Source organism: Drosophila novamexicana, unplaced genomic scaffold (assembly GCF_003285875.2).
Source record: "Drosophila novamexicana strain 15010-1031.04,08,12 unplaced genomic scaffold, DnovRS2.1 tig00000739-arrow-arrow-pilon, whole genome shotgun sequence".
NCBI classification, from domain to species: Eukaryota; Metazoa; Arthropoda; class Insecta; order Diptera; family Drosophilidae; genus Drosophila; species Drosophila novamexicana.
Genome location: NW_020824819.1, coordinates 2,053,272 through 2,069,647, shown reverse-complemented (window position 1 = coordinate 2,069,647; position 16,376 = coordinate 2,053,272). Strand labels below are relative to the sequence as shown.

Below are 16,376 nucleotides of genomic sequence, written 5' to 3'. Positions count from 1 at the left end.
TTTAGAATATCACAGAATCAGGGCAGGCCAATTTCTGCTCTGGAAATAAGCCAAATTTTTTCGGTTTCTTTTTGCAGCCGTTATTACAATTTCATTAGCCAGCGACAAGTAAACATTGAGCGCTTAGCCAATGCGAACTATATTAATAATATAGCACAGAGAATATATTTTTGACTGTAAACCAATCAGGTTTGATTATTTAATATGCGCTTGAATAAAGTTCTGTTAAAGCTTTTAAATAGAGTACAAAGTCTACAAATGTCTAATGTCTAATGAGTAATGTCTAATGCTAAATTACCCAGCAAGCAATCTAAAGTGAAATAGTAGAGAAAACCGCAGTCTTCTATCGACAGCGCTTGTTTGGCAAAATTAAAAAGGAAAACTCTTTGAATTAATTTATTTAAGACAACTTAATTTAGTCTGGTCTGCAGGATCTATGGACCTTCATTTAGGTGTTAAGGACAAAGCACCAGGTGCTGCCAGATTCTATTTCTCCCGTTCTTCTGTTCCATTCGTAGTTCATTACAGCAAATGCAGTCCGAAGAACGAATATTTGTAGTTCAAATCGCCGACAGCTCCGCAGCAGCACGGCGCCGCGGTAGCACACGGCCCGCAGGGTCCCGCGCAGCTGGTACGGTAGCAGCTATAGCTGCAGTCGACTAGGCAGCACTGGACACAGGGTGTTTCCCGATAGTAGCGACTTTCGCAGCACATGGTGTTCTAACAACTTGTTAATGCTGCATTCAATCTGAAAATGTGTTTTCCATCTACTCACCCGAAGGATTTAGGTTTTTTTTTTATTTGTATTTCAGGAGATTCCTGTTCTCCTAGAGCCTACTCTCAGCTTGAGCTTCGTCCGGAAACTGAAGCAAACTACAAAAGTTGGGTGGGTATATATATATAAAGCAACGCCTATTTAAACACATTTTACGTATTGACGTCTCAAATGATTTTTCATAGTCTAGAAAATGATTTTGAACACAAAATGTCATCCACCAAATATTTGACTCCCATTTTTACCAAGGAATCGATTTACCAAAAGGCTTGAAGCACTCCTAAAAGGAATTCGAAGAAAGATCTTTAAAAAGTAGTTCGAAGCCGACCGGATGGTAAACAAATGAGTTTCACATAAAGGTTTTTCGAGATTTTCCATACTTGTGAGTAGAAAATCCAAAAATTCCGTCCCAACGCGCACCTTCAGCACAGATAAGACAGCAATATTGTCTCCTGTCAAACTCCTAATCCAAGGAAATCCTGGACTTGGCAATCATTCCAGACAACTGAAAGCTACTTATCCACAGGATGAGTCTCCGTAAAGGCCCTAATAGCATTTTGCCAGTTTACATTCATGCGGTTGTGTTTATTGCTAACGGTAACATTGTACACGAAATTGTATGTTTTTCTTTCTATTTTTTTTTTGTTTTACATTGTTATTTTGTCATGACTGTGTTCTTATCCTTCGGGGCCATCATAGACCGGGGCGCTTTGGTCCATGGGCTCCTCAGCGGCCAGTAGTCCTCGCCAGGGCCCGTCGGGTCTGCCATCGCTTAGCAGCCACAGCAGAAAGAACATTGCAGATACGCCGGGGTGCAGGGCGAAAAACACATCTCAACACAACAAGCTTGACAGCAGGGTCCGCCACACGGAGGTCCACAGAATGAACACCAACCTGCCGGACCACAGCACATATTCTAAGAAAACATTTTTTATTTCACTTTTTCACACTTCATTTCCATACATACGATTTATGTAGGTAAATGGGGAGTTTTTGGGCAAAAGCCGTAAATAGTTTTCGTCGGATTTGAAAAGCTTGTAATTTGCCGAGTGAGCTTTGGAGGACACCTAACAAAATAAAAATGTAAAATTTTACACAATTTTATGTGTTAACTACACGAATTTTGAACTAATAATGAGAATCCTAAAATAATCAGCTTAAGCTCAGTCAAAAAGTTTTTGTTTGTTCCTTCAGGCCTACTGTTTGGGTTTGCATCCCCTTTAAAGTTGCACATAGTTTTAATAGACATGCACATGGTTTTAATATAAATATTTGTGTATGTAATATAGATGCCTTCTTGATGCGAGGGAACACATGGCTGATCTGCTGAGGGAGATGGATTTTTAATGCAACATCAGGAAGCAGATCTTGCCAACCAGCACACAGCGAATGCTAAAAGTTTAAGCTAGAAAAGGCTTACGCCTTGACACCATTTGATAGCGGACTCCAGTGCCGGTAGTCCATCTGTGTGGCTGCCTCGTACTCCTGCACCAGGCAGTCAACTGTGTCGCGCGCCAAATCCAGCTCGGTCAGATCATCTTGAAACATGGGCTCCCGCCGAAACTGATCCAGAAAGGCGTTGCGTTTCTTCAGCTTGTCATACTGGGCCAGAGCACGGTTGAAGAGAGCACTTACGCCCGTGTGATTGGCCATCATCAGGCCGGACACTTTGTGCGCCGTCTGGACGTAGGGCGAGCTGCGTGATAGCGCCACCTGAATGCTAGCCGGGCCCCAGGGTATAAACTGCGCCAGCTTGCGCTCCCGTATTCGCTGCAGCGACTTGTGCACCTGCGTGGGATCCACCTCGCCCTGTATAATGTTCAATATGGAGATGTAACAGTGTCGCTTGTCGGCGGTGGATGACACCATCATGTTCTTCGGCTGTAGCAAGCGGCGCATCACATCCAAAACCGTTGTCCTGCGCACATTTGTCTTGGTCTGCAAATGATCAAATTTACAAATGTTAAACAAGTGAGAACCTTAACCGAATCCTGAATACATTGGTCACCTCGAGGTCTGTGATCAGCGGCGTGTAGCCCGTCATGAGAAAGTGCAGCTGCGGCGTAGGAATCAGTGGCGCGGTCAGACCAATCAGATTGTTGTTCATGTAGGAGGGATAGCGCAAGGTGGTTGTGCTAACGCTCATGATGGTGGACACCAGGTTGTTGATCTGGGTGAATGTGGGCGTTTGTATGTGAAGCCGTTCGGTGGCTATGCGATTCAAGGCCGTGTTGTCCAGCACCACGACACAGTCTGCGCACTTGGTCAGCCGCTTCAGGGTGAGTATCGAATTGTACGGCTGTACAACAACGTCGCTGATCTCGTCCTGATTGGGGAAAACGCTGTACGTTTGAATGAGCTTCTTGGGGAATCGGTCGGACAGACGTTCCAGCACGTAGGAGCCCATGCCGGAGCCCGTGCCGCCGGCTATGGAGTGGCAGAGCACAAAGCCCTCGAGCGAGTCGCTGCCATCGGCTTCTCGATCAATTATGTCGAACACCTCCTCCTGCACCTTTTCGCCTTGGCTGAAGCCAGAAGCCCAGTTGTTGCCAGCGCCGCCACCGTGTTTGGACAAGTAGACGTTCTCCGGATTGTATAGCTGAAAATTGCAGCAGTTTTGATCGATTAGACATTCTTGATGTCCCTCAATATGTATTTACCTTGGCATAGGTCGAGCTCATGATGTTGTGAATGACGCGAGGTTCTAGATCGAGAAGTACGGCACGTGGTATATAATGATTGTCGTCCGCCTGGTAGAAGAACACATCCTTGCGATCGTGTCCGTCGGCCGCAAAGTCTTCAAGCACCCCATCCGGGGAAATGCCATGCTCCAGGCACAGGCGCTTCCAAAACTCAAAGCCAACTGTTGGTTTATCATTGAAAAGCATTGTTTACACATGTAAATTTGCGAGTTAACTTACTCTGATTGCCGCATTGGCCCAATTGCAGGGTAATTATTTCACTTGGCATTTTTTATGTGTCGCGCTTTTTCCACTTTGAGCTTAGAATTGAACATAACAGTGCTTAGCGCCATGTCTTAAAATTAATGTCAGCGTTGCCACACAGTATTATGTTGCAGGAAAATACAATGGTGCTGAAATCATAATAATACATAATCATAGTTTATTTAATTTCTTGCAATTATTATAAATATTACATTTATCAACAACAAAATAAAAAAACATTTTTATGTACATGAAAAAATTTAAATTTAGGTGTGCATATCTACGAGCTGCGTACCAATTTGCACAACTTTTATATGGCCACCCTCACAGCTGATTGCCGCGTTGCCAACTTACTTGCAGTGTTTATTGATTTCTCGAGAGGCTCTGTTGAAGTTTTTGCGCAATGCTGCAACAGGAAAATTGTTTTTAAAATAATTAAATTAAAATTAGTATGTTGCGTCAAGAGAACTTGGCCGCCAACTTTTGCGGGCTCCTGGCCGCTCAGGGCTACAAGGGCAAGTGTGTTCCAGCCGGCACATGAACATAAATAACCCTCCAATTGCAGAAAAGGCCAACGAGTGGCGCATCTTGGGTCAGGAGCAGGACGGCTCGCTGCTAACGTCATGGATATTTGAGTATTTGGATGAGTCGAGCAAGCGGGAAACCTGCATTGGTCACTTTCATGCCACGAAGAAACAGCTGCGCGTGCTCTGGACCCTGCCAGGCTGCGTGGAAGTGATCCAGGCGAGCATCAATAGCAGCATAACCTTGTTGTCGTACGTGGTCAAGGATTCGCAGCGTTATCAGGCGTACGTCGTCGAGGTGCGCAGCAGCGAGGGCGGCACGCCGACATGCCTGACCGCAGAATCCTCGCCTCGCCAGATAATGACGCAGTTTCTGTGGCGTGTGGAGAGCGCGACGCGCACCTGCTGGCAGGACAAGCTGCTGGTACTTACACACGAGGATTGTAAGTTGGCGTCCCTTGAACAATGTAGCACAGCTTAACGAAGCTTTCAGCCATTAAACAGTTCAGCTGCACGGTCAAACAGAGCTCCACGACATCGCACCCGGGCAGTGCAGAGGGCAGCGCCTGGCACTTAGATGTCAGCATACTAACGCATGAGACGCTGGCTAAGAACTTCAGTTGGGCTCAGTGGGATGCCGAGAGCCAAGCACTCTACTACATACACCTGAAGCCAAAGGCAGTCAGCCTCAGTTTGCTAGACGAACGGGAGCAGATCGGGGAACAGGCTGCGCCCGTGCTCAGTCCCACACTGTCCGCGTTTCAGTTTAACGAAAAGCAACCCACGGAGACAGTCGTAAGCATGCTCCAGATGACAAAGTGGCTTTTATTAAGATCTACCTGATTTTTGCTTTCCGGCAGCTCAACATTCCGCTCAATTTGCCAAAGCTGCCCGCAAATGCAGCAGGGGATGCGCCCAGCTACGATGACGATGCAGTGCCGCTGCGCGTGCACGACAGTTCGCTGAATCTGATCATCCTGGCGGACAGCTCGGGCATGTTCTTTGTGTGCCACTATTATCTGTACCAGCCCATGCAGCCGCAGTATGCACAGGGAGCTACGAAGCAGCAGCAGCAGCAGGATGTGCACTTTGCCTACTCTGTTTCGCTGCTGCATCACGGCTGTGTGCTGCACTGCGTCATGCCTGGCGTGCCCTGGCATAAAGCACGCCTCTTACGTCCCACCTTTGCGCTGCAGGGTGCACATCATCTGCTGGTCTCGTCCGCCTTCTTTGTGCATCTGCTGGATGTAGGTCTGCAGCACGAGCCCACATGCCACATTGTCTGTCCGGCTGCAAACAATCGTGCTCCCGACGTAACGCATTTGGTGCCACTGCGGAAATGGGGAGCTTTGGCCTTCGATGCATCCACCTTGGATTTGGTCTCGCTGAGTGTACCAAAGGCACATCTAATCGAAACATTCCGGAATGACAACTCACTGGATAACCGCATCAGCATTATACACTACTTTCTGATCCATTCCGCTGACATGGATGTCCTGGCTGAGCTGCTGAGCAGCATATTAGAGCGACCCCTTTCGCTGGACACGGTGGCACTGCTTAAGGAGGCGCTTATTGCCGGCAGCTTTGCAGCCGCCGTGCGCGGCCTGCCCGAGGAGGCGAAGCCACTGATGCGCTTGCTCCCGCTGACCACGGCGGTTGCCACGCGGCCCATTCAAGCGCGTGTCGCAGACATCAGTGTTGGCATCTCGCATGAGGCGCTGCACAACACAAGCATGATGCTATTGTCGCCACAGCAACGACTGTCTCCGTATCGCACAGACATTTGGACGCGTCTCTGGGAGCTGCTCAACGAGTCCGCCAAGCAAGAGCAGCCACGCTTCGCAGCCGAGCAAGTGACAGAGAAACTGATCTTCAGCTTAGCTTGCTACCAGCCGGAGGCACTTTCTCGCTGCACGACACCCATGACCCCGGACGCGGGCAGCAGTGGCTTTGGCGATTACAGCAGCGGCAGCTCCTTTCCTTTCAGCAACGAGGTGCTGCCTTTCATCGAACTCGAGGGTTGCACGGCCAGCAAGCAGGAGCACGTGCTTTCTGTGGTGAGTTTTGCAGGAGTTTAACTGAAAGATGATATAAAATTGATCATTGTTCTTTTAGTACCTGCGAGAGCTGAGCGTTCATCTGGTTAAGCATTCCTCAAAGCCACATTCGGGCTTTCGCTGGCTGAAGGAAACCTTTTTCGAGCGCTCGCAGGCTCCGGCCCATGTGCATGCGGTTGCTTCGCAGTTTGTTTCCGCTCAGCTGGAGCTTTCGCGTGCGCTGTGCTCGTTGGTCTGTCGCGCTGCCGGCCTAGATGCTCGCTTGGAGACGTTGCGCGGCTTTAAGTTGATGTAGGTGTTTCAATCACATATGCTGCTTCCTAATTTACTTTACTCTCTTTTCCCTTAGCGACCAGATGTCCAGTGTTCAACAGCATTCGCTGTTTCTTATACTGGAACGTTATTGCTTGGCCGTGGAATCGATTGCCTTTCCGCTGCCTGAAGGCTTCTCCTCGTTCTTCACGTACCTGGGCTATCGCGCCCTGGACTATGACATGTTTTTGCAATATGTGGAGAATCATGTTTTTGAGCTGCAAGTTGATGTCATGAAGAGCATTGTATACGGTGCGTTGTTTAAGAGAAATATATGTCTAGACTTTTGCCAATCCTTGACGCCAACTTCCATTGCAGACATCGAGGACACTCCGCAGGGGATCGAGCGCAAGCTTTCGCTGTTGTCGGCACTGCCAAAGCAGCGCGCTCAGCGTCTGCTCAAATGCTGGCAGCATCCTGAGAGCCTTATGATACGCGGTCGCGAACATGCGGCTAATATTCTCTCTGGTCGTCATCAGGAGCCGGCACAGCGACGCGGATCTGGCGGTGTCTCGCAATCGCGCATGCATGCCAGAAGCGGTACGACTTCATTTCCATCACATTTAACCCATACTCATTTGCACTTTGTCATCCATCACCCGGTTCAGCACTGGGCAAGCCCACAACAGTCGTTTGTCACTCCTTGCTTTTGGTTTTTTTGCTTATCATTTTAACCAGCGCCGTTTTGAGCATTGCTCGCCTGTTGCTCGAGCAGCGATCCGCATTTTGGTAATCATTTAGTTAGCCACAATTCGATCCCGATCATCTACTGGTTGGTAAGCAGCGCTTGTGTCTGTGTTTTTCGCCAGTGTCTGTCCCTGCTTGCAATTATTGTTAAATGTGTTAATTTAACGCTCGCCCTTTGGTACTTAATCTTTGTTGTTTTGCAGATCTCACCGCGGAAACGTTGTCGCCTCTGGACTCATTTCTGGACTTGCTCACCGCAAAAGCGAGCCTAAATGAATTGGACTACAATTTGTTAATTGAAGCGACGCTGAGTTCAATGGATCAGCTAAAAGTCAACGAATAAACTATTGAGGCTTCTACAACGGCGTCCTGGGGCCAATTAATTGAATTATTTATGTTATCTGAATGTTGGCCAAAATAGTGTGTCAAATGTATAAAAGTAAACACGAGTATTCAAATCATAGAATCATGAACCTTATCGCCATATTTCTACAATAGTATTGTCCTAAAATACATCAAGATTGAATGTCACAAATTATGCTAATGTAATCCCCATATGATCTATATGATATTTATTCCCACATGTTATTTAGTTAAGTCCAAAATTTATTTTATTATTTATTTAAAATGTATTATACAAAGATAGTACGTATATGTATGTGACAGAAAATTACAATTAAAAATACAGCTCTATAAAACTAGAATCTTGTATTAAATAAAGTCGCTGACATTTGGATCTACATATCGTATCTTTCTCCTCAAATTTCCCCATTACAACGACAACTGTTATACTGCAGCGCTTAGTACTTAAAACAGACAATACGCGGCGCAACAGCATCCACAATAAACTTTAACATCGAACCAACATTAGCAGCTGTTTTTGTTAACATGCCATAGAGTAAAAATTGTCGATTAACTAAAAAACATTGAAAAGTATTCATTTATTTAATATTGAATTACGTTATTGAACTTTACTTCATTCACTGAGCAAACATTCATTTGAACTAACAGCAGTGTAACAGACTGTTAGTTTCTCGGGCTCATTCGAAAATTCGAAAACAGCTGATCAAGCGAATGTTCTGTTCCATTGTTCACAGTGCAACATAACATCCACCACAGTGGATGCTAAGATAGATTCGCATTTGCATTACAGCGCGTGTACATAACAGAGTCTGTTAAAAGTCTCTCAAAGATACTTTAGCATTAGCATTGTTTTGTTTATCCAGTTGACAGTTTGTGGAAAATCGTCACGGTGCGCGCATCAACGAAAATTCGTTGCGGAAAAACAAAAGCCCACGGGGGAAAATTTGTCTTGTTGCTAGAGTTTGGCTTTAAGGCTATACAGCTGCCGAGTGCATCGTTTAGGTGTTAATTCCAATTGGAATATGCGCGCCTCTGTCTGAGGCGGGGCTAAGTGCCAAACGCACTGTGAAATATTCAAACGCAAAATGCGCGCCATATTATAAAATTCGTATTCATATCGAAAAGTGTGCGCTGCAATAGCAAATTGTTTGCGAGTGCCCACAGAGAAAACAACAAAGAATTTAAACAATTAAACCAAGCAGTTATTAATTAAACAAAAAAACCGCCAAGTGCTTAGTTAAGGTGCCGTTCATCGCTGCAATGGAGAAGAACTTTAAAGGCCTCTTCACAATCGGATTATTTCTGGCCCTGCTCGGCTGCGGCCAAACGCATCTGAATATATTTTTGAACTTACACGAGGTGCTGCGTCTAATCGGTGAGTTGCCACCCCCCCCCCCCCCCCCCCCCCCCCCTCGCACCCAGTCACACCATTTAAACATAAATAGCTTCAATTAATGAATGTGAAAATAATTAAATAACTAATATCAATTAGTGGCCAACATTCGTATAATTATTTAAAACTAAACGAATTTTGATATGAGTTGAGCATTCGTGAAGAATTGTTGATGGGAAATTGAATCAAGGCTTTGCGAAAGCCGATTAAATTGCAATATTAAATTCAATACAACAAATTTTTCAAACTGAAATGAATAATTTAAATTTGAACTTATTATTTTTTAATTATGCTAATATTATAGTTAACGGGAACTGGCTGTGTTAGGCAAATGCAACAAATTGTTAAAATTGCACTTAAAATAAATGATTTTAAATTGAATTAATTATTTTTTGATTATACTAATATTATAGTTAACAGAAACTTAAATTTTAGTACTATTTTTACAGTTTTTCCGATTTTTCTTCCAATTTAATGAAATTTGGAGATCTCCCAATTTCATCTGAAGTTTCTTCTATTTTTTACTATTCATTTATTTGTCGCTATAAATAAATTGCTTCTGGTATTGTTTGCTCACAAATCAACAGGAATCACATACGATTATATATTTATTTTTTTGTTAGACATTTGTCTTGCAGAGAAATATCGAAGATATTCTTCATATTCTAAGCTGTTGCCCAAGCGACCCAGAACCATAAAACCAAAGTGTTTTACGAGGTGCTGCCAAAAAATGCAGTATAAAAACTCTTTGTCGCTGTAATATTTGTTTTTTTTTGTTGCTGTCGGGGACATGTATAGAAAATAAATAAATCCATGTTGAATATCATAAAACACATGCAAAGTGCTCGCCACCGTCGAAGTGTCGAAGTGTTTGCCTGTACAAGCAGAGAGATACGCTTGAATTATCAGAAATTATGTTGTAAAATTTACAACTCTCAACGTCGACGTTTGTCCGTGCAAACAGGCCAAGTGATTGATGGGAGCGGGAGCAGGCAGGAGCTGGTGTTCGGGCCTGCGGATGCGATCGGCTACCAAATCGCGTCACTTGTGAATAACTGGGTAAATATTGGGACAACTCCGAGTGCGACGGCTAATCAGGCGCTTATCTGGCAGCTATCGGCGTGCCACCTCGTCGTAATTCATGTTTGGGTTGGCACCTCGGCTTATCGGAGCGCCGGACAAACAATCAGAGTGCAGCACTCGCAGCAGCAGCAGCAGCTGGATGAGGCTGCCGACCCGACGGGCTCATCCATCAAGTGCTAGTGAAATTTATTAGTTGTGTCAGCCGTGTGTCAAACAAAATCAAATTCGAAGCCAATAATCGATCCCTTTTACCATTGTGGTATTTTGTAGTTTTGCGCTGCAATTGCAACCTGTCCCACTGATGAGTGCTGCCCCTCCAATTATCCAGCGTTGACAGCAGGTTGCATGCCTGACCTACTTTCGGCTACCTTTTCGGGCGGAGCCCTCTCTCTCTCTCCCTCTCTCTCTCTCTGTGTTGTAGGTGTCATTTTTTTTAGCGGTTTGTTCAAAAGCTTGACTCCAACCCGAGTGCGTGTGTGTGTGTGTGTTTGACCTGTCTTTGTGTGCATGCGTGTACATCAATTAAATTGTCAGACCACAAAAAAAAAACGACAACTTTGCTGCAGCTCCGGCATTTGCTGCTCGTTAGGTTACACTTGTGGTCGTTGGGCAGGTGGGCAGGTGGGCGGGGGCAAGCATGGATGAACTGGGCTAAAGAGCGCTCTGGCCAAAGGCTGGCTGCATACACAGATATGCACAGCATATAAACCATGTCAGGGACTGACGCACTGCTGCCCCAGCTCGTTAGCGGAACGAGCGATCCGGAGAATCCTTAATGGACTTGCAGCATAAATGAGGAAGCGCTCGGCAGAGCATGAGTGCATGCCACAGGACACAGTTCGATTCAAGAAAATGACAGAACATATGTTGATGAAAGGGCACAAAATGTCGACTTATGTGAAAATATGTTTATGCAAATATTCACAATAATTGAAACGAGAAGAACATCTGAAAAGCTCCAAAGAAGCGTCAGTAGAGCGAACATTACATTAACATTCTAATTTAATCAATTACGTTGAGTTAGTAATTGTTTTTATTTGCATAGATTGTCGTCATTATCAATTTTGAGACTTCGTACCAAATGACTTAGTCAATAAGACAACTTGTTGGAGCACAGCATGATAAAACATATAAAACAAAATAATATGATTAATTTTGTAAAACCATTTTAATATTGTTTGAATTTTAATAAATCAACTTTTAGAGCTATTATTTATAACTTAAATCAAAATTAATTGCATTGCTGTAGCTTAACTGGAACAATGTGTGAAATTCAAATAAAAATCGAACTAATAACAATTCATGCCCTCTTCCCACTGCATAGAGCACTCACTCTAGCATCGGAGTGCCGACTGCTGATCGTATCCCTTGGCATTGCAAATAGTGCAAGTCAGACTGAAAGTGTATCAACGCCGCTAATCTGAGGCCATCTGAGCCCATCTGTGACCCAACTCAAGGCGCATTTGAGCGATTGACATAGCCAGCCTTTTGGCTAGCCAAAGATTTTGCTAAATGTTGCCAACTCACGTTTAGCTAATAAAACGGCAACATTTGGCTAAAAATACACAAGCGCATTTATTTTGCCAAGTAATGTGAACTCAATTAGTGAAATGCGACAACAATAACAAAAAGAGAAGCAGCAGAAGTAAGAATAGAAAAGCCCTTTAAGCCAATTGCAGCGAAATCTTGGCGAGAAATGCGCAACGTGCGTGCCGAATTTTTGGCCGGGACGACTTTGCACAGAATAATTAATAAATACAAGTCAGGGGGGGCAGCAAGGGGTAGGGATGAGGTTGAGGGGGGGGTGGAAGGGGAGTGAGGAGGCAGTTGAAATCGGCGACAGAAGCAGGCGCCGCTTCGCATGCAAAGCGCGGCTGCGGATGTTCCTGCTGCTGTTGGGATGACGACAGTATAAACAACTGCACGGCATGTCGTTACCATGTCTGGCTGTCTGACTGTCAGGCGGGCTGCTTGTTGCACAGTGCGTAATGTTGGCAAATGAATGGGAGAAGCAGGCGGGGATAGGATGCAGCTATAAAGAGAGATATGGATAGAGAAAAAGACAGGATGACGCTGCAGAAGAGCAGGCGATGGCAACATGAAGCGGAATCTCAGTTGCATTTCAATGCGCTTAATTACGAGGGTGGGTCGAGGGTGGTTCGAGGGTTGTACGCTAGGGACACACCACTTCAGTGTGCGCGTGTGTGTGTGTGTGTGTGTGGCTGCCACTTATCCATGGCTGCCACACGTGTCAACGTCAGCACAGCTTGCAACATCTGACTGACAAAAAACCACCTACAGCCAGCAGTTGCTCCTGCTGGCATCCTACGGCTCTTTATGCTCTTTATCTACTGCAAGTCATTGGCCCTTCGTTGCGTAAACAGTTTGCCAGTTTGCCACGCCCACTCATCCAACTATATACACCCAAATAGACATGCATATAAGCTATGCATCAGTGACAACATTCGACGCCCACTTGCGCTTAATTAAATCGCTAAACGCTTGGCGGATGTTGTTGTCGTTCTTGTAGGTGTTGTTGTTGTTGTTGTAGGTGTTGCGGCATGTGACAAACACAACAAGTAGACAATGAGTGCAACACGGTTGCATGAACAACAACACCATGCTAAGAACAACAACAACGAACGATTTAAATACATAGAAATGAGTATAATAAAACTGCATAAGTCATATTGATGATTTGGAAGATTGCAACCAATAAAAACTGTAATTACTCTAATTAATTGCTGTTAACTAAAAAAGGCTGTAAAGTGGAGAGCATACGAATATGTATAGAGATATTTTTAATTAATCGATCTTTCAAAGAAATAACTTTTATTTTAAAGGTATCCAGCCCAATTCGGCATTTATTACAATTTTAATTAGATATTACTTCTGTTGGAATTATCGTTTTTATTTTTATCAGTTTTTATAAATAGCCCAATAATATACTAAAAGTTTTTTATGTTTAGTATTTAAATTGTAGTTGTAAAAAAAGCTTGGAAATTAAAATATGTAACCTCTCATCAGCTGTTAGTTTTGATTTCTTTGTATTTGTTAATGGAAATAGTTAATGTAAATATTTGTAACAATTTTCCATATTAACTTTACAGTCTTTTTTATAAAACTCTAAGCTGCATGTGTAATTTTGGAATATCTTTTTATGAAAAAAAAAAAACTCCAATGCAATATTTTTTTTATTTTAAGCTCGTTGACAGCAACTTAACTTTTATTTATTCACTTTCGGCACATATTTCACATTCCCATTCGGCAACGAATGAGTTTTAGCACGCACACACACACACACACACACACACATACACACATGCACACATATGATAATGTGGATAGGCCAGTTGCATATGGCACCCCCAATCCCGACCGACTCGCATATCTCAAGTGGCGTTCCCCAGACTCGGCAGCGCCTTGTTATCAAATGAATTTAATCAGTTTCAATTGTTTATGTGTTGGTTTTCGTAGAAGGGGGCTGGCTTTTGGCATGATTGGTAGCCGCTAGACACGAAACGGAAACCGGGCAAAAGGAGAAAAAGTCCGGGGAGGAGGACCCAACCCAAAAACCCCTTGAAAAGCCAAGCGAGTGGATTGCGCAAGTTTCAATTGATTTGTTTGGAAATGCAATATTTTTCTAGAGGCTTTTCTCGTTTCTTTTGTCAGCTCCAGCAATTAATGGAACTGACAAATTATTGGGCCCATTATGAGGCGATTTAATGGTCAGCAATTGGTGAGTCCGATGGCAGCCACATGTGGGTCATCAAATGATCACTGACACCTACTTGACAACGATGTGGAAACTGGCCATGAATAGATTTGAATAGACAGTTGGATACTTCGCAGCCCCAAATGAGGCTCAAACTTGAAAGATAAATTGCCCAACTGTCCAACATAATGGTGCATAAATTTATGACCAACGCAATCGAAACAGTCGCCTAATCCCAGGACTTTGGCTCGGAGGCGTTGCCGGGCCAGTTTCCACTGGAAATGCTTAAATTATGTTAATGAGCGCACAAAATGGCGCAGATAATAAAGTACACGATATTTGCATTAGGAATGCTGCTTAAAACAATATCCGCATTAAGGGATATGCCGGGCTATTCAGGAATATCCGAGAACTCGGCATGCTCGCCATTTAGCGTAATTAACTTGTGCTTAGCCAACGCAAAACGTTTCCCACAATGGAGATCAGGGCAAGCTGTGGGTTGCGGGTTGCGGGTTGGGGCTGTTGCATCTCGGGCTTAGCTGCAACAAACTTCTAAATAAACAAGGTAAGTGACGCGTGCTGCCCGCGCTCAGAGCACCGAGCACCGCATTTGTATCTTGTGGATACGACGTTTTCCCTCTCGTCCCCTGCTCTGTTCTATTTCCTGCTACTGCGAAGCCAGCGCAAAGTGAGAAAAGTCGCACACAACAATGACAAACGCTGCCCGTTCAGGGGGTTGCTACCTTTACAGCAGCAGCAACAACAACAACATCATCAACAACAACAACAACAACAACAACAACAATAAAAACAACGCTACTTAATGGACCAGAAATGCGCTGTGCAAACACAGTGTCTGTTCCTGTCCCGTCAACATCGCCGTTGCCGTCTCTGTCCCTGGTTATTTTTCTGCTCCTGACTGCCTGCCTGCCCGTCTTGTTGGCTCGTCCTACTGGCTCGTCCTGCTGCGTATGCAAACAAACGAAGCCCGGAAGCGAAATGCGATGCGACGGCAACGCATGAGGTTGCCGCCAGCACTTGAGCACGCCGCAGCAATGGTACTCCGTCCAGCCCCGCCCCGCCCCGTGCCCCCCGCGCCGACCCAACCCCTCTAGCAGCAGCTAGCTACGTTGTTGAGGGCTTTATTTGAAACGGCAGCCGAGGGTGGACCGCTGCTGCCGCCCCTTGAGCTACTGCATCCGCAGCCAGTTGATGCCGATGTCGTCGCATATTTTTATTGCCGAGCGAATTCCAAGCGGGCGCCGCGCCATGCCGCAACTGCCTCGCCCCATCCTCCCTCTCTTGCTCTCCCTTCGACTCTTAATGAGCCCGTAAATTATTTTTTATTATTTCGTATTTAATTTTTTCATTGCTGTTTGTTTAACTCAGAAAAAAAACTTGAGCACACGACGCGTGTTTGGCGGCCATTTGATTTCAAATTGATTGTGGGAATCGGATATTCGAATAAGGCTGCCAAAGGGGTGGCTGCATCGAATGCATCCAGAAATGAGGTGAACTAAGCGAGCCAATGGATTCGAACAAATTGTCCCAGAAATCATTATTATGTTATTCCATTACCTTCTCTACTCAGTTGCATATGATCGATAGTCCTTGCTCCCATTTTGTGCCCTGTTTCCAACTGAATTTATGTAAAACTTTAATTACTTTCCGCTCTATTACATGAAAGTCGAAAACTTGGTCAAAGAACGAGAATAATAAGCGTATTCATCCCTCTTTCTCTCTCAGACACTTTCCCTCTGTATTCCTTCGCTCAGTTGTAATAAGTATTAACTTATAGATATATTACCAAATGCAACTTATTGGAAAATTTCACACGCCCGCAGCGATGGGCTGGTATCCCACTGCATTCGACCAACCCTCGCGCAGCTTCCCACGCAACTTTTCCAAGTAGGATGGAAAAACAGAGGAGAAAATGCAAAGTCAATGAAGTGGGGCTCACGTTCAGTGCTGATAAAATATCGAGTCATTTAAATTTGGGGTTACAATTTTGTTTTTATGGATCCAAAATGCGTTTGCTGCCATAATGGGATATGAAGAGGCGGCGAGGTTGGATAATCAGTATATGGAGTAGTTAGGATAGAAGACAGAAGATAAAGAAAGAAATAAGTACTTTTAAGTCTGCCCTAAAGAGTACTTTTAAGAGCAGTTTTACTTGCTAAATATATTTGAAACAAATATTATTGTTTATTTAGCTTGACCTACTTTTGTCAGGCCCTGTCAGGCTGATGTTGATAGGAACCAACTGCTGCCCGACATATGCGAAACGTTTATTCCAATTGGGCGCTAATCAAAATATCAAGCGGTAATCAATTTCCGAGCAACAGCCAAAGCGCAATTTTAGCTGGCCAGATAATTTATGCCTTCAATCAAACCGAGTGATTGACTGACTGACTGACTGACGACAGCGGCGTCATTATACAGGAGAAGGAGCAGCAGCAGGAGAAGGAGGAGGAGCTGCCTAGGGGCCGCTCTGTCTGCGGCAATTTCCTTGTCACGCGTGA

The 16,376-nt window shown here is 44.6% G+C and overlaps 2 protein-coding genes and 2 long non-coding RNA genes across 6 annotated transcripts; 1 reads left to right on the top strand and 3 right to left on the bottom strand.

The window, feature by feature from the left end:
* Positions 1-382: 382 nt before the first annotated feature.
* On the bottom strand, positions 383-876 carry LOC115763439. The gene is made up of 2 exons (XR_004017906.1): positions 776-876; positions 383-720 (listed from the first exon to the last, which is right to left on the bottom strand). It is a non-coding gene; the product is annotated as an uncharacterized LOC115763439 (long non-coding RNA).
* Positions 877-1,345: 469 nt separating this feature from the next.
* On the bottom strand, positions 1,346-1,900 carry LOC115763408. The gene is made up of 2 exons (XR_004017905.1): positions 1,743-1,900; positions 1,346-1,691 (listed from the first exon to the last, which is right to left on the bottom strand). It is a non-coding gene; the product is annotated as an uncharacterized LOC115763408 (long non-coding RNA).
* A 291-nt stretch (positions 1,901-2,191) lies between these two features.
* On the bottom strand, positions 2,192-3,745 carry LOC115763450 (tubulin gamma-2 chain). Its single transcript, XM_030706019.1, has 4 exons — positions 3,697-3,745; positions 3,436-3,638; positions 2,784-3,374; positions 2,192-2,713 (listed from the first exon to the last, which is right to left on the bottom strand). The coding sequence occupies exons 1-4, from the start codon at positions 3,743-3,745 to the stop codon at positions 2,192-2,194; spliced, it is 1,365 nt and encodes a 454-aa protein (XP_030561879.1).
* Positions 3,746-4,117: 372 nt separating this feature from the next.
* LOC115763496 (protein pigeon) lies at positions 4,118-7,893 on the top strand. 3 transcript variants are annotated; one of them, XM_030706089.1, is made up of 8 exons: positions 4,118-4,235; positions 4,286-4,687; positions 4,738-5,039; positions 5,105-6,301; positions 6,360-6,592; positions 6,651-6,865; positions 6,932-7,153; positions 7,504-7,893. In XM_030706089.1, exons 1-8 carry the CDS (start codon positions 4,172-4,174, stop codon positions 7,641-7,643), a joined length of 2,775 nt encoding a protein of 924 aa, XP_030561949.1. In that variant the 5' UTR covers positions 4,118-4,171; the 3' UTR covers positions 7,644-7,893. The 3 variants fall into 3 exon arrangements, with proteins under 3 accessions (XP_030561949.1, XP_030561951.1, XP_030561950.1); XM_030706091.1 differs by lacking the exon at positions 7,504-7,893 and adding an exon at positions 7,222-7,466; XM_030706090.1 differs by lacking the exon at positions 7,504-7,893 and having other exon boundaries at positions 6,658-6,865; positions 6,932-7,014.
* The last annotated feature ends 8,483 nt before the right edge of the window (positions 7,894-16,376 follow it).